At 48.0% G+C, this 23416-nt stretch overlaps 1 protein-coding gene across 4 annotated transcripts in view; it reads right to left on the bottom strand.

Annotated features, from left to right (window-relative positions):
• The window catches only part of PLA2G4D (phospholipase A2 group IVD), a 29072-nt gene extending 7328 nt beyond the window's left edge, over positions 1 to 21744 (bottom strand). The window contains exons 1-14 of one of the 4 annotated variants that reach the window (XM_034661104.1): positions 21699 to 21744; positions 16183 to 16225; positions 11143 to 11215; positions 10818 to 10954; positions 10118 to 10249; positions 9114 to 9154; positions 8705 to 8747; positions 7340 to 7403; positions 6839 to 6975; positions 5910 to 6020; positions 5743 to 5780; positions 5430 to 5565; positions 5008 to 5144; positions 3595 to 3817 (exon numbers count right to left, since the gene is read on the bottom strand). In XM_034661104.1, coding sequence (XP_034516995.1) covers positions 3595 to 3817; positions 5008 to 5144; positions 5430 to 5565; positions 5743 to 5780; positions 5910 to 6020; positions 6839 to 6975; positions 7340 to 7403; positions 8705 to 8747; positions 9114 to 9154; positions 10118 to 10249; positions 10818 to 10880 — 1125 coding nt within the window. In that variant the 5' untranslated portion in view covers positions 10881 to 10954; positions 11143 to 11215; positions 16183 to 16225; positions 21699 to 21744. Of the gene's footprint in view, positions 1 to 3594; positions 3818 to 5007; positions 5145 to 5429; positions 5566 to 5742; positions 5781 to 5909; positions 6021 to 6838; positions 6976 to 7339; positions 7404 to 8704; positions 8748 to 9113; positions 9155 to 10117; positions 10250 to 10817; positions 10955 to 11142; positions 11216 to 15387; positions 15520 to 16182; positions 16226 to 21698 lie in introns of those variants that run through there. The other 3 variants (XM_019801959.2, XM_002913249.4, XM_034661105.1) reach the window with 3 other exon arrangements.
• Between the last annotated feature and the right edge of the window lie 1672 nt (positions 21745 to 23416).

Below are 23416 nucleotides of genomic sequence, written 5' to 3'. Positions count from 1 at the left end.
AAGACATGGTTTGAGAAGCACTTAATATAACTGGTATATTTTACAAGCACTTTTTTTTTTTTTTACAAAAACTGAGGCAATATTACAGAAGTGTATAGACTAATAAAGTTCTGTGTAAAGTTCAGGGTATACTATTTCTGTAATAATAATATTAATGAAATTGTGATTTCTTATGGAGTTATATTTTCTGACATTTAAAATGACTTTTGGAGCTCTATATTAGCATAAAATAGAGTTACTAAATGCTTTTACCCAAAAACTTAGGTTTGAAATACACACGAAATTCGTCTGATTAAAGAATTATTTAAAAAAGCATATAATGAATGTTACCTTTAAGAAATGAAGTATGATAACTAAAAAGAAAAGAATAGTTAAAAAGCTTTAATATTGAGACAACATTTTTAAAACCACATGGGTGCTCTTTTTTAAGGATGCATTGTTCGTTCAGTAATACTGCAAGATTTCTTGTGAACCAAAAACACCCCAAACCTTATTAAGCTGTCTTTTAAAAAATGACTATAAACCTTGTAAATAGCACCATGCATTAAGTCATTACTGGAGGATCAAATGGTAATTAAATAAAAGTCTTCTTTATAGCCTCGAATCAAACTGCATTTTTTAGCACCTCATAAAGTAAATTGTTAAAACAAGCTTCTCCCAACTCTATAGTAATTAATTGCCACCTCCAGGCAGAAAAGTCATTAATAAAACACAATACCCTCACGACTGAACATGAACTTAAAAAACAGATCTAAAGAATACATAGAATATGTTAAAAAATAAAAATATTTCAAGTAGTTACCTTGATTTTATAAATTAAATGCCATTTCAATAAAATTCTATTTTTTAAAGATTATTTATTTTAGAGAGAGAGTGCACGCATGCATGTGAGCAGGGGGAGGGGCAGAGAGAGAGAGGAAGATAAGCAAGACTCCTCGCTGAACTGGGAGCCCCACAGGGGGCTCCATCCTCGAACCCTGAGATCATGACCTGTGCTGAAACCCAAGAGTCTGACGCTTCACCAACTGAGCTGCCCAGGTGCCCCTCAATAAAAATGCTAACATTTCTCATGAAATGTGACTAGCTGATTCTATTACATGTATAGAACAGCAAAGGACCAAAAGGAACCAGGGTAATTCTGAGAAAAACCAAGGTGGCAAATGGGGGTAAACCTGCCCTATCAGATACCAGCATGTATTACAAACATAGAGTCTCTAAACCAGTGCAGTGTTGGCACGTGTTAGAGAATCAGCCCCATTAGAACGGAAGATTGCTCAGGAGGAGTCCCATGAATATATGAAAGCTGACAAAGGACACAACAGTAATGCGGATTTGTGGGGAAAAAAGCATAAGTGACGTTCGGAAAGTTTGTTATCCATATGGAGGAAAAATAAAATTGGGTTCGTGTTCACATAATACCTGAAGATATGTTAAAGTCCTAATTGTGAAACACAAATCTTTAAAACTTTTATAAGGATATATAGGAAGATATTTTATAACTTTAGGAGAGGGAGAGATTTCTCTTGGGAAACTCTAAAATCACAGACAGTAAAGGAAAAGAATGATACATCAGTTTATATTAAAATTATGCATCGAAACCTAGTAGAACTGATAAAGGATTATATCCAGAATCTATAATGAATTCCCACAAAATTATATTAAAGATGAATTAGTAGAAAAATGGGAGAGGATTTGAGTAGGTAACCCACAGAAGAGGAAGTCCCAATGACAAATATACTTGAAAATATGATCAGTCTCACGAAAAATCAAGGAAATGGAAAGCCACAATAAAATTTTGTATAACACCCATAAAATGAACAAAAAATTAAAAGTCTGAAGAGCATGTAGAGAAAAAGAAACTATGATACACTGATGGTGGGAGTGTGAATTAATGAAACCTTTTTGGAGAATGATTTGGCAATAGGCAGGAAAGCTGAAGCTACAAGCACCCAATGGCCTAACAATCCCACTGCCGGGTGTGTATCTTTGAGGCTCAGAGACTCTCTAACATTTGTGCACAAGGAGACTTATTCGAAACCATCTGTGCAAGTAACATTATATTTTTCTTAAGGATGTATAATAAAAGGTATATACAATAAGTATATAATAAAGGTAAATAAAGTATTTTATGTAATTATATGTTATGTATTATATGATACAATCATGTATACAGACTGAAGATACAAACGTGATGATAAACCCAAATTCAGGATGGTGGTTACCTCCGGGGGTGGGAGGGAAATGGGACTGGGGAGGCATCCACAGGGGCTTCAATTCTTTCTGTAACACACTAGTTCTTAGGCTGGTTGGCGAGACTGTGCACATTCATCACATTATTCCTTATGCTTTATGCCATTTGCTTAGGTCTGAAGATTATTATAATATCTAATAAATATTGTTTTTATAATAAATATTTTCAAACTAATACATAAAAAATAAGAATGGCTGGTAATTTCCAAGTAGCATTGTTCTTACCAGCAAGAATAAAATTTAAAGAAAAAAAATCCAAAGCAAATTCCTTTTTCATGATAATCTTTGTTGGTCAAACTCCTGATACCCAAAGATAAGAAAGGTAAGTATCCTTCCTCTGCTAATATATTTGATAGTTTACTTTTTTATTATGAATGTTACAGATACTTTTTCGTGTTTTAGTGGTTTCAAATGCTTTAAAAGAAGTATTCAGATAATCATATGGGGTAAAACAATAGTGGAAAAAATAACTGATTTTAATTATTGTATCAGTTAATGTAAGATTTAGCAATTGACTTACTAAACTTTCCTTAAAGAAGCAATTTATTAAAAAATATATCTGCTCAGTTTGATCTTCATGGCCTTACAATAAACGGTAAAGAAATAAAATAGCTGGGGCATCTGGGTGGCCCCGACGGCTAAGCCTCTGCCTTTGGCTCAGGTCATGATCCCAGGCTGTCTGCTCAGCAGGGAGTGTGCTTCCCCCTCTCTCCACTGCTTGTGCTCTCTCTTGCTATCTCTCAAATAAATAAAACAAAATCTTAAAAAATATATATTTATAATATCTAACAATGCTAACTCTATGCCAAAGCACCATTGAGTGCTCAGAAGCCTGTGAGATAAATACTATTCTCACTCATCCCCACTGAACAGATGAGAAAACCGAGGCTCAGAGAGGTTAACTTGTGATAGAACACATAGCTAGTAAGAGGCACTGAGATTAAACCCAGGGAATCTGGTTCAAGAGTCTATGCTTTTAACACTTCCATGAAGATATAGAAGAAGAAGACATTCTATATTGCAGTATTAATAAAATAAAAATTATTTGAGCAATCTCACGGACACTTAAACATAATGTGAAAGTTTTGTTTGCTTAACTGACCTTGGCATTTGACTTGTCCCTAAGCTCTTGAGAGATACAGAAATCTCTGTTTCATGGCAATGAACTGAAAAATAGCCTGACTCAGAAAGGCAGCATCCCTAAGTACAGCACACACTGAGACGCTGGGATCCCACGTGCTTCCCCCCACCCCGTAGGAAATGCGCACGCGCAGTAGCTAACTGCAAGGCTGCCCCAGCCCCGCAGGCGCACGCACGTCCCACTTGCCAGCATTGGTGCCCTACCTGGCCGTGCAGCATGGACTCCAGCACGAGAGCCCACAGGTCCACAAAAGTCGTGGGGTGGCCCTGCTCCGCCCGCAGTTCCAGCTCCTGATGGTAGCTCGCTAGGTGCTCTGGGGAGAAGGCCTCCATCTTGCTCTTGGTCAGGTGTTCCCTGGCATATTTGATGGGTCCTTCGAGGTCCTTCTGTGACCACTCAGGGTCCCCGTAGAGGTGGGCCATTGTCCTGAGAGAATAAAGGGACCGTATGGTGGGAGGTGGAGGCCCAGCTTGAATCGCTGCAACTCCTCCTTCCCACCCTCCCACTTCTCCCATGATGCTCCTTCCTGTCTGGAAAATGTGTCTCGGGTCTCTCAGATCAGCACTGTCTGTAATGTGAGCCACATATGTAATTTGAAATTTCCTAGTAACCACATTTTGAAAAAGTAAGAAGAGAGCAATAAAAATTAATTTAAATAGTATTATTTTAATTTAGTACATCCAAAAATTCTCATTTCAACATGTAATCAACACAAAAAATTAACATAAATTTATATTTTTTCAAACTAAGTCTTCAAAATTCCCTGTGTATTTAATCTTTATAACACATCTCAATCTAGACTAGGCACATTTCAAGTGGTCAACAACCACTTGTGACTAGTGGCTACTGCATTGTACAGAACAGATATAGACCTTACACCCATCTTCATGGGCCTGTCCTGAAGCCCTTGAAGAGTCTGCTTGTCAACAGCTGTCACCTAAAGTCCTCTGAGTTTACTCTCCTTTTACTCCTTAAAGTCACATTTCAATAAGACTCAAAGGAATGAATCTCTAACAGTGAAAAGTCCCACCTCATCACAGGCAGAGTGGGATTATAGGGAGGCAATGCTGTCTTTAGGTAAGAGGTAAGATAGTACCTCTTCTCTAAATTCATCTATACTATAGGGATAGGAAAAGAAACTACCCTACAGAGTGGTATGAGGATTTAAATGAGATAATAATGTTTAAAGAAAAAAGAGCTACCAACTTGGAGTTCCTGATACACGTCAGACAAGGTAGGTGTTTTACGTGGGCTGCCCCAGGACAATCTTATGGGGTAAGTACTACTATTACCCCCATTCTGGAGATGAGTCAACTGAGAATCAGAGGAAATCGGTTGCACAGTAAGTGGTGTTGCAGAGACTCAAACCCCAGCTCCTCCTGAGTCAGCTGCCTTAGGCTTCTCCAGTAGCGTGGAATGGGTGTCCTCCAATGCCTCTGTCACGAGAGGACCTCTGTAAGACCTAATTTCTCCCTTCTGAGAAAGCCAGCTGGCAGCTATCAGACTGCACTGCTCACACCACTTGGCTTCCACACATAGAGGGGTTCCTCTGGTGTCTGCTCCATTACCCTTTGGGACTTGATCATCTCTGTTCTTCCAGTCCCCAGGGCCCTCACCATGTAGAGCCTGAGATGCCGCTGAAGTAGGTCACACAGTCCAGGAGGCCCAGCTTCTGCAGGGCCAACAGGTGGCCGTAGAGAGAGGTCATGGCCCGGGCACCTCCTCCTGTGGCCATGATGCCCACCACGGGGACCTGGACCGCACAGCACAGGCTGCCTTAACCAGGACCAGGACAGAGGGAAGGGACCTCGGGGCCAGGGCCTGATGGAGTTAGGGTTAGACCTAGCGCCCAGCTCCTCCCCCAGGAAGTGACAGCTCTTGGCCCTGGACAGGGCCAGAAGGGAGTGAAAACCCCAAAGCTCATCCCCACGCCCCACACAGCCACTCCCGTCTCGCTGACTGGAGTGTCTGGAGAGGGCAGAGGAATCAGGTGCTTCCTTAAGGCCAGTCCAAGGTATTGCACCCCCGTCCCCCAAACCTCATCCTCCTGTAGGTCTCTGTCCAGCTGCAGGGCCTGCTTGAGAGCCTTGGCGACCACCTGTTTCCTCCTGCTCAGGAAGGCCTGCTCCTCTGCGCACAGATCAAAGCCCAGGCGCACAGCCAGCTCCTTAGGGCTGGGAAGGAGACGATCCAGGGGTCAGGGGGCACTGCATAGCTCAGCCCCAGGCTGGCCAAGCCCATGACAGCTGCCGTGACCTCCTGGCTCCTGACCCCAAGGGCCACCCTTTCCGCAGCACTCCCTGCCTCACGACCACTCCACGCTGTCCCCCACAGATAGGAATGTCCCTTACCAGCTCTCAGCCTTGATCTGCAGCCTCACTCCTGGGGTCTGAAATCAAAGAAAGAGACCAGACTAGAATATCCTCAACCCTGAGGGGAATGTGGGTATCCCCTGGGGGCCTGGGCTCCCCATCTTTATTCTCACTGGCACTTCCCATCCAGTCTCGAGGCTACTTACATTTGTAGCAGGAATGTTAATCGTCACCTCCTTTCCCATGGCCAGTGACCTCAGGGGCACAGTGAGGTGCCCAGCTGTCTTGTCGGAATTCCAGCCATTGCTTTCAGAGCTCTGGAGGGAAATATTCATTTATTCAACCAATCCTTACTGAGTATCTACACAGTGATCCAGACAGACACAGTCCCTCTCTGATAATATAAAAATAATCACAATATTTATAATTATGATAATTACAATATTTATAATTACTAATTATTAAAATACTTGCTGATATTTTTTGTTCTAACTGAATTGTGTATGTGAATCGATAACAAAATGGGTAATGAACAGATGTTAGCAAATGTTATAAAGGGAAAAAAATAAAGGAAATAAGCAGTGTGATATGATACAATAACCAAAGGTGGGGTGTGTGGGGTCTATCTAAGATGGGGAGTCAAGGAGGGCTCCTACGAAGAGGGGTCCTTTGAGCTGAGATCTAGAAAAGGAGGAAGAGGAGGAAGAAGAGGAAGGGAGGAGGAGCAGGCAGCCTTGGAAGCAGCCGGAGGAGAACACAGAAGGCCCTTGGCATGTGGGGAAAGCACGAAGAGAAATACAGCTAGAGCATCATGAAGGAGGGAGAGCGTGGAACAAGGTGAGGCAGCAGAGGTGGGCAAGGGCCAGGCCGTGCAGGGCCTTGGAGGCACAGATACGGGATGTTCTTCTAAGAGCATCAATGCAGGCACTGTTGAAAGGTTCAGTTAAAGTCTGACAAGGCAGGGCAATCCCCCTGCCCACTCCAGGCTCCTGGTGATTCTCCCTGTCTGCCAGGGGCTTGGGGGCCTCACTGGGGGGTGGCTGGCGAGGCCACAGGGGCCTGGCGTTGGCCTGAGAGGGGCCCGCAACAGCTGGAGCTGGCCCAAGGTGGGGAGAGCTCCAAAGCCAAGACCCACCCTCAGACGTGCACTCAGCTCTGCGTCTTGGGCTGCCATGTAATGGAAGCGGAAGGCAGAGGCTGGACCCAGCGCAGATGTCTGTGTGTTTTCATAGGACCCCGTCAGCACGAGCTCCAGCTCCAGCCAGGCCTGATCTAGGTAGAGAGTGGGCAGATTAGCACGAGGGGAACAAGAGCCAGGAATCCGAGCAGGGACCCCAGGAAACTGGCAGTATCGCTGGGACATGGTCAAGACCTGGGAGTGTGGACCATGGTAGACAGGATTCTGGAGAGGGCCCTCCCCAGCCTGCTGGGCCCCACAGCCCCCATGGCACTCCCACCTCCCACAACATACCCTCCCCCAGGTCAGGGGACCCTCAAGCCCACAGGAGACCTGTTGCCCTCATGCTGTGGGAGCAAGAGGAAAGAGGCTCTGCTAGGCTGCTCACCTGCCACCCTGTACAGGGGTCCCAGCCACCCCATCTAGCAGAGACCAGGCCTGGTTCTGAGCAGGCCTTACCTGTGATGGTGGCTGTGCTCTCCATGTGGTCCAGATGGACATCCAGGCATGACAGCTCTCGGGCCTGGGGCAGACCATATCATGGGCAGGTGGCTCAGCAGGGGAAGCAGAGGTCTCCTCAACTTCACCCTCTGAGCCCCACGGTCCCAAATCCATCACACACAGAACAGGAAGTGGGGGCCAGAGTGGGACTGGAGGCAGAACCGCCACCCGCCCCCTCTGTTCTGCTAGGACTGCTAAGTCAGATGCTCTGGAGCAGCCAGGGGAGCCCGCCTCCACCCCGTGCACACCCCCAGCTTTCAAAGATTTGCCAGACTTGGGGGATCCCTGAAGGCCGCCCTTGCCTCAGGCACCATTCTTTCTTCTCCCTGTTTCTCTGTGGACTCAGCCTGGAGAGTGCATTCTACAATTGCTCCCAAACAGGACTATGCAGACCACTGGTCTACAGGATGGTGGAATGATTAGAGAAGCCCTTAACATTTTAGCAAGGCCAGTATCTCCCAGCTGTCCTCCAGCTGACCAGCCTGCCACAGGAGCCCACTGCATGCTCCTGACTGACTCTCTCCTGAAGACCTGCTGAGTTTACCAACCCACCACTGGCCTCCATCCCCTCAGATCAAAAGCAGCTGCCATAGGTATGACGATTTTAACATGCATTTGTAAAAGTAATACTAGCCCATCAAACAGGCCCTTGCAGGACCCTGAGGGCAGAGGCCTCCTTCGGTTTGGAGCTCTAAGTGCCTTGCCTCACATTAGGCCCAGCCCTGCTCCCAGGTCATGCCTGCGTTGCTGGCCTGCAACCTTGGAGTAGAAAGCTTCTAGTGCGTTGTTGACCACCGATTCCTGTCCACTGCAGCTGTGTGAGTTTGCTCTGTTTCAGAGGAGCTGATCAGGACTTCCCACTGTCTCAAGGAGGAGCTGACTGACCCCCGACTCTATCCCAGAGCTCCCAGGTTGGAAGGGCAGCTCCCTGGAAACTCCCTCCGAGCCTCTGCTACTTCAGTACCAGCACCCCAGCTGGGCCACCACCTTCCGAGGCTAAGAACTAGGAGTCCGTCACAGGTGCGGTAACACTGTCAGGAGCCCCTACGATTCCGCTGACCCTCCCTAAGCCATCCAGTCTTGGGCCAGAGCCTTGCCCCGGCAGAGCCTTGGCCTTTCTCTCTCCATGTTCTCTGAAGACTCTGGCCCCTCCCAGCCCCCAGCCCCTGACCACAGCCCCAGGTGACCACCTAGCTGGGAAGCCAGGGGTGGTCTTACCACAGTGCCCTGTCCCTGCCTGTGCCTTCAGCACCCCCCAGCCTCAATGTCGGCTCTGGAGTCCCTCCCTCCGCTCCCCCTCACAAGCCTGGGGAGGGTGGTTACCACAAGGACGTTGTTGGTGATGAGGTTTTCTGGACAGTCTGACCTGGAAAAATCAAAACATCCGGAGCTCAGCCTGAGAAAGGCAAACACTCCCTGCACTGAGCTGCCCCCTCACAGGGAAGCCTCCAGCCCCCGTGGGGCCTCCCTGGGTGATGCCAAGGGACCCTAAGTCCTGGATACCATTCAGGATGACGGAGATGCTTCTGAAGACTGAAATGTGAGGACAGAGAGGGAGAGTGGGGCCAAGGAAGCAGTGACCTACCTCTCCTCTTCCTCTAAGAGGACCGCCCCCCCCCCCCAGACTGGCAGGGGTGGAGACACAAAGGACAGAGAACTTGGGTCAAAGGCATTTCCCTAAAAAAAAGCCTGGGTCCTGAGACACTCCCTGGGATGTGTGATTATTACGCACGTTTTTTCCAGCAGGAACTCCACGTCCAGCTCCTCCTGTCCCTGAAATCAAAGATGAGCAAGTCATCAACATTTACACTTATTTTTAGAACTGACACAGTTCTTCGACCACGCATTGTTGCGTCTCGAGCAGTCTCTCAGAGAGGCGCGGTATCACAAGTCTTCCCACTTTACAGATGTGGAAATCGAGAATTGGGGAAAAGATGGGCGCCTGCCCAAGTTACCCACAGCTGATAAGTCTGCAGAGAACAGGTCTCCCTCCCTGGCAGGGCTGAAAGAGGAGATAGGGAGCACGAGCCAAAGGAGGCTTAAGGAAGCCCAGATCCCATCTTCTGTTCCTCTTGAGGGGGAACTGACCCCAGAACCCCACCGTCCCATTCCCCAGCCTTCACCTGCTGGAGAAAGAGCAGAGACCTTCATAACGCAGGCCTTGGGCACGTCAGGAGAGCAGAGAGCAGGAGTGATTGAGCCCCCAACTGCCCCAAGGATTGGTTACACGGAGCTGGGTTTTGACTGATACTAGGAAGTTCTCCACCACCAGAAACCTTCCTCCCACAGTTGACTAAAATCTCTGCATTGAGTGATTCAGTCTGTAACAGTTTAGTTAAGCCTTCTCCTTCCCTATTAAAATGTAAATATCTCTGGGGGCTCCTGGGTGGCACAGCGGTTAAGCTAAGTGTCTGCCTTCGCTCAGGGCGTGATCCCGGCGTTATGGGATCGAGCCCCACATCAGGCTCCTCTGCTATGAGCCTGCTTCTTCCTCTCCCACCCCCCCTGCTTGTGTTCCCTGTCTCACTGGTTGTCTCTATCTCTGTCGGAATAAATAAATAAAAAATCTTAAAAAAAAATGTAAATATCTCTGGGAGGGGCTCCTGTCTTCTGTGAATGCCTTCAACGCAGGCGCAGGCGCATTCCAGCAGCTGGGAGCCACTGTGTGACTTCCTTAGACTGGAGCGAGGGGCGGCGGGAGGGCTGGAGCGCAGAGGGGTGAGACTCCCCACTCACCTGGGGTTGCAGGGAGAAGGTCTTCCGGAGCAGCTCGCCAGGGAGGACTTCTGAGACGTCATAGAGAAACTTGAAGCAGGCATCATCTTCCGTGACTGAGTCCTCATCATAGACGTTTAGCTCCAGGACATTCTAGGGACCCAAGAATAGCACATTATTTACTCATCACTGGACTTCATACCTGCTGAGCCTTTACTTGATGCCCAGGGTCTGAAAAGATTATTATGCCTCCAAACTTCCTACTTCAAAATAAAAATAATAGTAAAACTTAAAAGCACTAAAAGGAAATCCAACAAAGTTCCTAATCTCCCCCTGCTCATTTTTGTTTTTATAAAAAATAAAATTCTTTCAGTGTTTCCCCAGTGTGGCACACCCCTCCCCCTTTGCTGGTCCCCCAAGGCATCGTAGGTACCGGGCACTGTACTAGGAGTCTTCCATGCATTATCTCATTTAACCTCCTAACAACCCCATCAGGAAGGGAATCTTACTGTCTCCATTCCAGATGGGCTTAGAGAGGACCAGCAAGTTGGCAGAGATCAGGCTCACAGCCACGTGGTGGGTCACACGTTCTCTCCCACACAGTGCACGCAGGCTGGGCTCAAAGACACTCCTCCCCAGTGGCTCTGACTGAGCCCTGGAGGAAAGTGCGTGTGGAAAGAAGGAGACAGCCTGTTTCTAGGTGGGTGGTCCTGGCCTTTACCTTGACCTGACTCTGGATTAGGAAACTGAAGGTCTCATTCCACACAGGATGACTGGAGTTCATGATTGTTTTGGTCTTAAACTTTGTTCCAGGGACGGTGGACAGCTGTAGGGTCACATAGGGGTCTGCCTCACTCACTGCCAATGTTAAGAGAACAGAGTGAGAGAGAATTCCTTACACTCCTCTCCAGGGGCCTCGCCAGGTTCCTACCATGACCTTGGTGGCCACTGTGGGCAGCCCAGCCCAGCCCCCAGCTTCTCGCCTGCGCATTTCCCATAGGGCCTGCTCATCTCTACGCCCCAGGAGCCCAGGAATAGTTACTCACACAGGTCAGTCCAGCCCAGGTTCCGTGCCTCCAGAACCCTCACAGTGAGCCGCCAGCAAGCAGAGGCCTCCCCCTGGAGAGAAATAACAGACCACTCAGTCCCTCCTGCTGGTTCCCCAGCCCACCCCTCTGGTGGTGAGGTTTCTCCTGAGGTGCTCAGTGATGCTGCTAGGCCTTCTGGGGCTGAACAGCCTTTGCCCACTGCTGTCCTTGGAGCTGTGGTCCTGGGCTGCAGCAGTCAGGGCATGGCAGACCAATCGGGGGTGGAATTTGTGGGACCCCTTCCCCTTGAGGGACAGAATTGCACAGTGTAGTGGTGACAGCAGGGAAACGAGGGCCAAGGCACGGCCACTACAATGGACATGTCAGTTTGGGGTGTCCCACCCCCAGAGCTCCCAGAAAGCATATAACTCCACTGTCCAGCACTGCCGCCCTCACCCCACCGCGCCCTCTGGACAGGAAGTGGTTCTTGACACCACGGAGGCTGAGCCCTGGGATGCCCAGCCATGGGTGTTCACCCTCTCTTGGGTGTGAAATAGGAAACTTGCAAGGGCATCAGGCCACTGCCGTGAACAGGAGGCCATTGTGTACTAAAACCCTGGGGAGGCCACGTCAGCCCACAGCCAAGCCCAGCAAGGAGGAAGCAGAAACTGAGTGGGCACGGGCTCATGGGGGCAAAGGGAGCAGAGGTGGCAGAGGAAAAGCAGAAGGCAAATAGGGTGTGCCAAGTCCTTCTGGGGACAGGGCACAAGGGGGCTCTCCTCAAATGCCTACTGCTGAGGTCTTTGCCACAGCCTGGAACCCTGGGGAACTTGGGTTCCTGATCTTCTTGAGGCCTAGCTCTGTAGCTCTTTCTGGGCGCCCGGCACCAGTTTCTTATGGTAAGCACCCCCCCCCCACCCCCTCCAATCTGAGACAGAGGCGGCACTGGGCTTGCATGACTAACATTCGGCCTTGTGGGGTTGCGGGAGACAATGTGACGAAACCAAAACGCTCTTCTGCCTTGTGCCCTCCCGTCACCAGGTCCCCTTCATGCCCGTGACCCGGAAGTCTCCGTTTGAGCTCTGCACAGGTGCTGTCTACTGAGGGCTGCTTCAGTGCCCGCAGATTCGCTGCCCACTTGCATAGAGAAATTTAAAGGACGATGAGACCACAGCAAAGCCATGCAGGACTAGTGCCCTGTGGGTCCCCGCGTCACTCTCCTGCACCTTCATGTTCAGAGTCTGTCATTCTTGCCAACTCTCTGGCAGAGCACGTGACTCCCCAACCTCCCTGCATCCCCCCACCCCCAGGCACACTGGTTTCTCCTTTCTTGGGGATTAACTCCAGGGACACCAGCAATGTTTTGACTCCATAGGCCTTGAGCTAGAGCTTATAAATGGCAGAGATGTCATGGCTTTCTAGACGCCTGGCTGCATTTGCTCCCTGCACCCAGATCCATCACTGCCTGCCACATAGAAAGTGCTGGCTGGGCTCCTGGGGACGGAGCTGGGGTTCCGTGTGTGCGCTCCAAGACAGGGGAAAGACAGAGGCAGCCCAGACGCCCCCTCATCCCTGAGGCCCTGGCCTGTGGGAGGCTCTAGAGCCAGCTGGGGCTACAAAGTGTCCCCACTGACACCTTTCCAGCCAGTCACCATGCCCAATTTGAGCATCATTGCCCATTTCTCTCTCCGGTCACCAAGAACCTCTCAGCCTCAGACAGCCCACTGTCCCCTGCCAGGATATTTTCCCCAGGGTGAAACCCCATTTCTCATTACCTCTAAAACCATCATTAACACAGAGCACCACAGGATGGGCTGTGACAACAAATACAATGATGGGGCGCTACTCAGGAAGGTCGAGTGGAGTGAGCAAGGCAGGCCCCCAGCCAGGATATCTGGATCTAAACTTTAGTTCCCTGCTTACTTGCAGTGTGACCCTGGACAAGTCACTAAACCTCTCAGTGCCTCCATTTCCTCATAAGTAGTGGGACTAACTAAAGAGGCTAAATGTGTTAATGCCTGTAGAATGCTTAGCAAAAAGGCAAGCAGTTTCTAGATAATTGGGCTTATTACTATTTATTAAGTGCTTGTTATATTTCTAGGTGCTGTGCTAAGCAGATTAGGTATTCCAACTTGATTTATCCTCCTACAACCTCCTAAGATAGTACTCTCATTTCCTCCCATTTTATAGACGAGAGAATTGAGGCTTAGAAAGGCTGCAGTAGGTCAGAGATTTAGCAGGTGACCTAGTTAGGATTCAAGACCAGGTCTTCAAGGCCAGAGCTCACATCCCCTGTACTGTTCTACCTTCCCAGGACTTTGCTCCTTTGTGAAAGCATGCAACTTTCCCCACTGCCCTGTGGATATCTAAACAGTAGAATTTCATAGATTTGTTTTAGACCAATATGGATATTGAACTAACTAACTAATAATGATACTCCTGAGGGCAATGGGTCCTCTCCTTCCCTGTTGAAATATCCTCCCATCTGAAATACTGCCTTAATTGATGACTGACCCTGAATGCTATGAAGGGCTTTTCCAGCAGGGATCCCCCCGCCCAGCTTCCTGTAGGCTCCTGGGAATACCTCCCTGCTGAGAGTCTCAGCCACTGTTTCTCCCTGTGCAGGGACCCTAGGGCCTCCTCCAGCCTCCTCCAGCCTCCTCCCTGTGGCCCTGCCCATCACAGGGGATGTGACCCAAGCGAGTTTGACGGGGCTGGAGTCCCCACAGAGGGGTCCAGACCATGGCGTCTTCAACAGCAAGAGAAAAATGAGCAAGTTGCCTTTCCCCCTGCTGGCCCCCAGTGACCCACTGCGGTAGGTGAGGCTGGAGAGAGGAGGAGTGGAGACTTCAGGCACAGCCTCAGGCCCTGTGGCTCCTGAGTCATGCTGAGCCGATGCTCCTGGATCACGCATCAGGCACGTCCCAAAGCAAGGCCTGGATGCCTGGCCTGCCCTGCCAGGCCAGCTCCCACTGCCAGAGCAGGCTCTGGTCCCCTGTTCCAGCAGGAGCGAGGCTGGGTGAGGCCACTGCTGAGGCTGCCCCAGGAGCCGACTCGAAGGCTGGGAGTTAAGGGCCTGATCTCAGGGATCCGACCAGTCCCAACAGCATCAGCTGGAGACAACGTGCTTTCCAGGCATGCGGGCAGACTCAAGCCCCCAGAGTCACCACAGCTTGGGCTTCAGTTCGCACCTGGGCTGGGTCTAGAGCAGGCAGAGGGGAGCAGGAGAAGGATGCCCAGCCTTCTCCAGGGAGATGAGGATGAAGAGCTATACAACAGAAACCTCCATGGCTGGGTTCTGGGGCTCAAGTTCCTGATGGGAGCCCCTCCACCGCCCTGCTCAAGCAGCCGTGGGGTCTTCCCAGATCACCATCTGGGCATTTTCATTAATGTCCACCTTGTGGGGTGGCAGGTGGTCCTCTAGACTTGAGGCTGACAGGGGCTGGGGCAGGAGGTGTTGTCCTTCAATGGAGGCATCCCTCTATATTTCCCTGGATGGCCTGGTACTTGGCTTGAGCCAGGAACACTGGTCTGGAGCTACTTGACTGGATCTGACTCTGGCCTGGGTCTCAGGGCCAAGGCTCCAGAAGCCTGGCAAAGTCTGCTAATGAGACAAATGCCTCAGAATGGTGAGCTTGGCACACTTAGCCTCTTTCATGGCCCACTGCCTGGGGCACCAGGGGAGACCCGAAGAGCCAGTCCCTCTTGGCCTTGGTCCACAGCAGAGGATGAGAAATCTGGGCTGAGAGGAAGCACATGGAAGGAGTGGGGCTAGCAGTTTGTAGACCTCTTTGGTCTGGTTGCAGCCTCCTCTCTTGGCCCAGTAAGTAATTGGCAGTGGGTGGGGAATTGGCCTGGCAAAGCTCTGGGGACACACCGGGTGGTTCCTTGTCCCCCGCCAGTTCCAGGAGGTCCATGACCTGCAGTGATGAAGGTGTCCTCTTGTGACACACAGCCACTGTGTTCTCTGATGCAGCATGCGAGCTCTGGCAGGAAGGAGGGTAAGAGGCTCTAGAGGAACACAGGCCCTCACTTCTATGGATGCTGGCCATCCATCCACTCCCCACCCATGCCCAAGCACAGACTCTCTTACCCTCTGCCTCCCACCCTTGGCCTCTGCCTAAGCAGAGACCCCAGCTCTGGGACCCAGGCCTTCCCCAGAGGCCAGAATCACCTTGGTTTTCGCTGCATCAAGCTTCTCAGAATGCACCTGGCCCCGGGCCCTGCCCTGAGTGATGCCCATGGGCTTGGCGACACTGTTACCTGGTGAGGGCGGCCAGGTGGTCCCGTAGTTGTCAGTCTTTCCATACCAAGCCTTCTGGCTCCACTCCAAGACCAGCTCCCACCAAGACACCAGCTCCCTGGCTAGCTGGTAGCAACTATTCCAGCGGGATGGGGCTGTGAATCTACCCGCCTCTGAGGAGCCACAATCCTATAAACAGGTTGGGGCTCCACCCCTGGGTCACTCCCTTAGCCTAGCATCTTCCCCTTTTCTCCAAGAGGCTGGGCCAACCAGCATCTCCAGAAACCTCTGGCAGGGCTCCAGGACCCGCAGGTGGAGCACCCCTTTCAGACGTGGGACATCACGACTGCAGATGCTGCGAGGAGGGGAGACAAGTCCTGGGAGCAGTGGCCGGAAGCTGGTTACCCTGAGGCTGAAGGTCTGGGACAGGGTAGGGGCAGAACTGGAAACCCTGCAGTCCAGCCCCCACCTGAGCCAGACAAGCCTCTTAGGGAGGAGGGCTGAGCATATGAGAACAGACAAGAGGCCAGACCTCCTTGGCAGTTCTCTGCAGCCAGGATCCTGAGTATCATAATAAAGGCAGTTGCAGTGGCAGGCCCTGAGCAGAATTTGGAGAGCTACAAGGGGGATCTAGACTCTCTGGTTCTAAGCCCCTCACTTTTAGCTTTACCCTCCCTCCTTCCCTTTGGCTGATTCTAAGGAGTTTAGAAGATTTCCATTAGACTTAAATGGCAAACTTTATAATACAGGTAACAGAGACCAATCAAGACACTCTTAGACTATGAATATTACAGAAGAAAACTTTGTGAAGTTACCTGTTTAGACTGCTCAGTGTCCACAGCAACACTCAGTGTTCTCCTGAAATGACATGAATTCAGTTATTTCATTGTCAATCTGCTATGTAATTGAACAACATGATTTGTTTTTCAAGGCAAATGAAACTGAATTAACGTTAACTTAGCACAAATGGATCTAAAAAGCATTATTACAGAAGCACATGGGTGGCTCAGTCGGTTAAGCATCAGCCTTCAGCTCAGGTTATGATCTCAGGGTCCTGGGATCAAGTCCTGTGTCGGGCTCCCTGCTCAGTGGAGCGTCTGCTTCTCCCTCTGTCTCTCCCTCTGCCTTTCCCCAGCTCGTGCTCACTCTCTCTCTCTCGAATAAATAAGATCTTAAAAAAATAAAAATAAAAAGTATTATTCCAGAATTGGCCCAAAAAAGAAAATTAATAATAGCCTATGAAAACGTGAAAAACAATTGAATGGGAAATATTTCTAATTTGCATGAGCCAGATGTCTAATCTAACGAAAAAGTAAATGTAAAATGTAGAAAACTATGAAAAACGACTGATCCCAAAGTGGGTCATACATGAGGTGATGCAGAGTCACGCAGCTGGGCAGGGGCAGAGCCCAGGATTATGCTCTCCGGATTGAAAGTCTGTGTCCCCTTCCCCAGTCTGGGCTTTGCCTCGCCTGGAGCCTGCGTACGCTCCATGGCCTGAGCCTGTTTCAGAGCCATCCCTGGACTGTAGGAGTCCTGAGAAATACATCTCGCTGAGGAGAGAATTCACCTCTCCCTGAAGTGATGTGGGCCTCACCTGGGACCACAGATTGTCGGGGGGAGCAACAGAGGCAGAGCTGTGGCATCGCCTTCCGTGAGGTAACCCCTGTCACACACGTATGGGAGGGCCAGGCACCCCCACATCCCCAGAGGAGGGGGGCCCGGGGCTCAGCTGCTCAGACTCGGAGGAGAACTTGGTGCTCAGTTTCCCCATCTGTGCAGTGAAGGTGTGGTTGATGCTAAGCCTGGTAAAAACCATGACATTCCTGACTCAGAGGTTCTTAATTTGGGGCTAGGGCCCATGGATGGGATTTGGGGCACTCTCAGTGGTTCCTGAAATTATATACAGAATGATGTGGGTATGTATGCATGTGAATGCTTCTGGATAAAGGGTCTAGAGCGGCACTGTCCAATAGGAATATCATGCAAGCCACTTATGTCATACTAAATTTTCTAGTAGCCACATTTTAAGAAGTAAAAAGATAGAGGAAAAACTAATTTTAATAGTGTCTTAATTTAACCCAATAATCTAAGGTATCATCAATTCAACGTGTAATCAACATATGAAATTATTAAGGAGATATTTTACATTTCTTTCACACTAAGCCTTCAAAATCCACTGTGTGTTTTACACTTAGAGCGTATAATTTTGTTTAAATTTCCTAGGCTGTGCTTTTCATCCCCACCACTTATTTATTTTTTAAGTGAAGTTCATACCTCTTAAATCCCCTTCACCTATTTTGCCCCTCCCCCAACCGAGTTTACTCTCTGTATTTCTGATTTTGTTTCTGTTTTTGTTTGTTCATTCATCTGTTTTGTTTCTTAAATTCCATATATAAGTGAAATCACATGGTATCTGTCTTTTTCTGTGATTAATTTTGCTTAATATAATGTCCTCTAAGTCCATCTCTGTGTTTTCCCAAATGATAGATTTCATTCTTTTTTATGGTTGGGTAATATTCCCTTATATATATCTATACCACATCTCCTTAACATATTCTCTGTTGATGGACATTTAGGTTGATTCCATATCTTGACTATTGTAAATGATGCTGAAAAAAACCATATATCTTTTTTAATTAGTGTTTTCATTTTCTTCAGTTAAATACCCCAAAGTGGAATTGCTAGATTGTATGGTTGTTCCATTTTTACGTTTGTGAGGAACCGGTATACTGTCTTCCACAGCGGCTGTACCAGTTTGCGTTTCACCAAGAGGGCATAAGTGTTCCTTTTCTGCACGTCCTCACCAGAACTTGTTATCTCTTGTCTTTTTGATACTAGCCATTCTGACAGGTGGGGGTGATATCTCATTGTGATTTTGACTTGCATTCCCCTGATGATGAATGATGTTGAGCATGTTTTCATGTGTCTGTTGGCCATGTGAATGTCTTCTTTGGAGAAGTGCCTATTCAAGCTCTCTGCCCATTTTTAAATTGAACTGTTTGTGTTTCCAGTGTTGAGTTGTATTTGTTCTTTATCTATTTTGGATATTAGCTCCTTACCAGATAGATCATTTGCAAATATCTTCTCTCATTCAGTTTTGTTGATGGTTTCCTTCACTGTGCGAAAGCTTTTTAGTTCAATGTCATCCCAATAGCTTAGTTTTGCTTTTATTGCCCTTGCCAGAGGAGACAGATTCCAAAAAATAGTGTTAAGATCAATATCCAAGGGTTTACTGCCTATGTTTCTTTTAGGAGTTTTATGGATTAGGTCTTTAATCCATTAGAGCTGATTTTTGTGTCAGAAAGTGGTCCAGGTTCACTCTTTTGCATGTAGCCATCCAGTTTTCCCAGCACTTACAGCATATCTTAATTCAGAATAGCTACATTTCAAGTGTAATAGAGCGGCCACATGTAGCTAGTGGTTACCTTACTGGAGCAGGGCTATAGAGGGGCCACAGAGTTAGGCAAGGACAAGCGGAAAAGAATTATGTGCCGAGACTTAGAACCTTACTTGGTTCACACTCAAAGTGGGAAAGGGGAGGGACCAGTAACAGGGGAGCAAAGTTGTTGGTGTAAGTCTTGCTGATCTCCCCCCGGCCCCCAGCCTCCCTGTAAAGGCTGTGATTAGGGAGCAGGGACTGGGAGAGGTGGTCCAAGAAGGACAAAGGTCAGGGTGACGGGACAGAAGAGGGCAGAGAAGATTTGGGGGCAGTCAGTCTGAAGCAGGACCAGCAGGCATAGCAGGGTTTGGCTAAGGCCACATGTTGCTCACCTAGGCCAATGGGATCCTTGGGGGGAGGAAGACATTTTCCATTCTGTCATCCTGTCCCCTTTGCTGGCCTTCCCCCCTCCTTCTACTCTCTCCTCTCAGAGTTTGTTACATTCACAGTAAATGGACATCTATTTTTACATTCTGCATCCATAGACCCTTTAATTTCCCCAAATCTCCTCTGTGGAAGCAGCTCTTTCTCCACTCTCAGCCTCCAAGGATTGGGTAGTCCTGTTCCATCTCTAGCCACAGGAATGCAAAGTGTGGCACAAGGTTTGTTGGACTCGTGACTCAAGCTGGCACAAAGGAAATCCCGGTACATGAAGTACTGAACAAGGTGATTTGTCTTTCCTGCCAGGCAAGCCCCTGGCAGGATATGAAGCGGGAGCTACTGATGGTAGACATCTTGCCATCACAAGGGGAAGACTGTCAGAAAATGGAGCCAACGATAATAGTTAACACTTAAGCAACTCTTACTCTATGCAGGCAGAGGTGGGTTTATTGTGAAGCCAATGTTGTGTAAGCTTCTTGCACATGCCCTTCCGAGGCGCTGAGAGGACTCCAGCAATAGGTTCTCGTGCTCGCTCACATGTGTTAGTAAAATTTGCAAAAGTATGCTTTTTAAACTGCAACTGGTTGAGATCCCTGTCTTCCCATTCTTTCATCTCTTCTGTTGGCACTTACGTGACTGTGTATTTTTAGGATCTGGCTAAGGAGAAGGTGAGTTGGAGATAGGATTAATTTTGATTTATTGGGACACGGTTATATGGTTTGCAGTCAGTTTCATGTATACTGAAGTTATTGCTAGCCTTTGTGATTTAGGAATAGCTTCCATAAAGACTCCTACCTCCCACTGTGCCAACTCATCTGGCATTGTGGCACAGAGGTACAAGACCAGAGGTTGTACTGAGGTATGAGAAGAATAGTGTGGAGGGAGACAAACGAGGTTGGAAATATACAAAGCCAGAAACTAGTCTGTGGAAAATTTGTCCAATCAGACACATAAAGTCCTAAGAGAAAGATTCAGTTTTCCCTGACACCTGATGAAAACAGAGGTCTCTCCTGAAGGAGATATTTTCAATGTCTGCAATGTACTTTTTCCTTTATTTGAAGGGAGTCTCAAGAAATGGAAGTTACCATATTCCTATACAATAAGTAACTAGCATATCCACAATAGCTCAGGTATGAGAGACATTTGATAGATGTTGTGGCGGATTTGATTTTTTTCTAAAGACGGTTGCAATAGTATCTCCCATCATTCATGTTCTTCTAAAACCTTGCCACTCCCTCAGCAAGGGTGTGTGTGTGCAAATTCCCCTCCTCTTGAATCTGTGGGTTGCAGACTCTCTCTGATGGGATCTGAGCAGTCTGCTTGACTCCAAGGTTAGGTCATAAAATGTGATGCAGCTCCCTCGCTGAGAGCTGTGAGAGATGCCCAAGTCCCTCTGTGGTTGCCCTACATTGAGGAAGCCAACCCCTGTGGAGAGGCCATGAGTGGGGCTGGACTCGCCAGTCCTATCTCCAAATCCTCTCAGCCCAGCTGCAGGCTGGGGGATGAATGAGCCTTCAAATGGATCCAGCCCAACTGTTGAGTCACCCCCAGCCTGTGCCCTTTCTGAATTTCTGACCCACAGAACCTATGAGCCTAGTAAAGTGGTTGCTGTTTTATGCCATTAGGTTTGGCTGGCGGGGGGGGTTACAGAGCCAGAGTCACTAAATCAGAGGTTTTCCCAAATTTGCAAACAATCCTAAAGTTTGCCATGACACTACCAAAGAAGAGTAGTGAAGCAGAAAGAAACTACTGATAATTAACTATATGACCAACAATTTTTTTCAAGTTTGTATTTCAATTTCTGTTAGTTGACCTACAGTGTAGTATTATTTTCAGGTGTATGATGTAGTCATTCTACACTTCCACAAAACATCCAGGGCTCCTCACAACAAGGGCACTCCTTAATCCCCACCACCTATTTCACCCATCCCTCCACCCTATGACCAACAAGTTTTAAAAATCCTCAAACAAGCTAGAGGGAAAATTGCTTTCTATTTGCTCTGAAGAAAATGATATTGCAAAATCGGTGTTGAATAAAGAGGAATCAAAGAGTATGCAACCAAACAATGAAGAGAAATGTATAGAGGTTAATTAATGACAATTAATTGGTATAAATAGTATGTTATTTTTAAAATTTTGTGATGTTTTGGCATTTATCAGGCTTTTAAAATTTATATTTTTGTGTGATTTATCATTCCAAATAAATACTTTTGTACCTAGTTTTGTATCAACTTCAGGCTCCATGAAACATGGATCTAGGCCAAATATCACACTGTTCAAAGTACTTTATATATGTAACATATTCATTCATCCCCCAAAACTCTGTGAGGCAGGTATTATTATCCTCACTTTACAAATGAGAGAACTGACTCAGGAATTGGTTGAGGGACTGCCCCAAGTCACCCTGAGGATCTAGTCCAGAGGCAGTGTTCTTAACTACCACCTGCAAGAAGGTCTCTCTCCAACAGAAGTGCAGGAGCATGAGAGAGGCCCTGGATCCATCCTTACCTGAAGGAGTAGATCTAGCTCTGGGCTTTTCATTTGGGTCTCAGCTCTTCTCTCACCCACCTTAACTCCAGGAAAGAAGGGTTCACAGTTACTCCTCTCCCTTTACCTTCCCCTAGAAAAGCATTTGATGACAGTGTCATGGAAGAGAGGAGGTACCTGACAGGGTGGAGAAGGAGACAGAGCTGATGCGCAGCCGAGTCTCAATTCTAGGCAGATGTCCTGAAGCGGGTGGTGAGACAGGTGGCAAGATGTATCGTGTAAGGCAGGGATGACACATGCTTCAGCATTCAGCATTAATTAGCATGTCAAGATCAAGGCATAGGCAGGTCTGCTCTCTTGCCTCATGAGGAAGTGATTATTCACTCTGTTGACAAAAGAGAAAGGACCATTTCCTGTCCAGGACTGCTCAGGACCAAGCAGGAAAGAAGCACTGGTCTTTCTCATTCTAGGGCTATTGGAATGGATAAGCCTTTGTCTAAGCAATGGATAGGATACACCCAGTCAATCCATTCATTCATCCAACAGATATTTACTGAGTGTCCACCATGTCCCAGAGAGAGAGCCAGGGGAGTAAAAACTGCCCTGACCCCCACTAAGGAAGCTTCTGTCAGGCGTAAATCTGTCTTCTACACCACATCTCTCAGCCAGTAGAACACATCATTGTCTCAGAACCTGGGGCTTTATACTGAAGGTTCTGGAGTGCTGGGGCTGGTACTTGACCCAGAATAGAGCTTCTGGAATTTCGAAATAAAGAGCCATGGAAGAGCTATAAACAAACATTATTCAGCTAATTAATTTTGTCTGGAGGCAATGGTAGCAGGTACACGAGCTTCAGGATGAGTTAAGAAATAAGAGCATGTCTCAAGAGCTACTGATGTAACTGGATCAACCTCCCTGCAAGACTCCTCTGCCTCCCCTTCCTGGCTTCCTCCATCTCTGGGGGACACCGCCTGCCCCCCAACTCTGCCCTATTGGTCTCTTCCTCTCAGATTCCTCTTTTCATAAACCTTCCACACATTGGAATAGTGTGTGAGCATTTTCAATTTATTGTATTTAAAACTTTTACGTTCTAGCTCATAGTTTTAAAAAAAGGTTAGTTAAGTCCTTTATACATTTCAAAACACAAACCAAAACTAAACTATTGTAAGCATGAATAAGGCCCTCCATTGATTTTTATTTCTGTGGATTAGTTTATCTCAGTAGAAAAAATCTTTCTCTAAACTTCAGTAGTGGCCTCCCCCACATCACCAGATTTCACGGGAGAAGACTACCCAGACCCATGTCCAGAGTTTCAGGTATCCTGCTCTGCTGCCAGGAGTTCATATGAAATATACTCTTCTCTCTCCACCCAGAACTGACTCATCTGAAATGTGGTAGTTTTCCTGTAAACACCCAACAAACCAACAACCCCAAGGGGGAGGACCCTGAGACAATGATCAGCTTGCCAGGGTTTAGGAGAGGTGTGGGGTACAACAGTGCCACTTGCAAGGCCTGGAGCCCCAGCCAACCTGACCCCTTCCTGTGACCGAGTAGAGCAGCACCTGAGGCTCCCCTCTTGTGCCAAGAACACTTCCCTCCCTCTTGCCCCACAGGGGGTGCAGTGAGTGAGATGGAACTGAGCACAGGGGGTCAAGCCTGGCCCCCATCACACTTCTCAGCCACAGCTGTGGTTGATATCTTTTCTCATGTATCAGGATTTTAAATATAAATATAAATGT

The sequence above is a fragment of the Ailuropoda melanoleuca genome, chromosome 5 (assembly GCF_002007445.2).
Source record: "Ailuropoda melanoleuca isolate Jingjing chromosome 5, ASM200744v2, whole genome shotgun sequence".
In the NCBI taxonomy this organism is placed as follows: domain Eukaryota; kingdom Metazoa; phylum Chordata; class Mammalia; order Carnivora; family Ursidae; genus Ailuropoda; species Ailuropoda melanoleuca.
The sequence above is the reverse complement of the archived record's forward strand: the minus strand, read 5'-3'. Positions and strand labels throughout refer to the sequence as shown.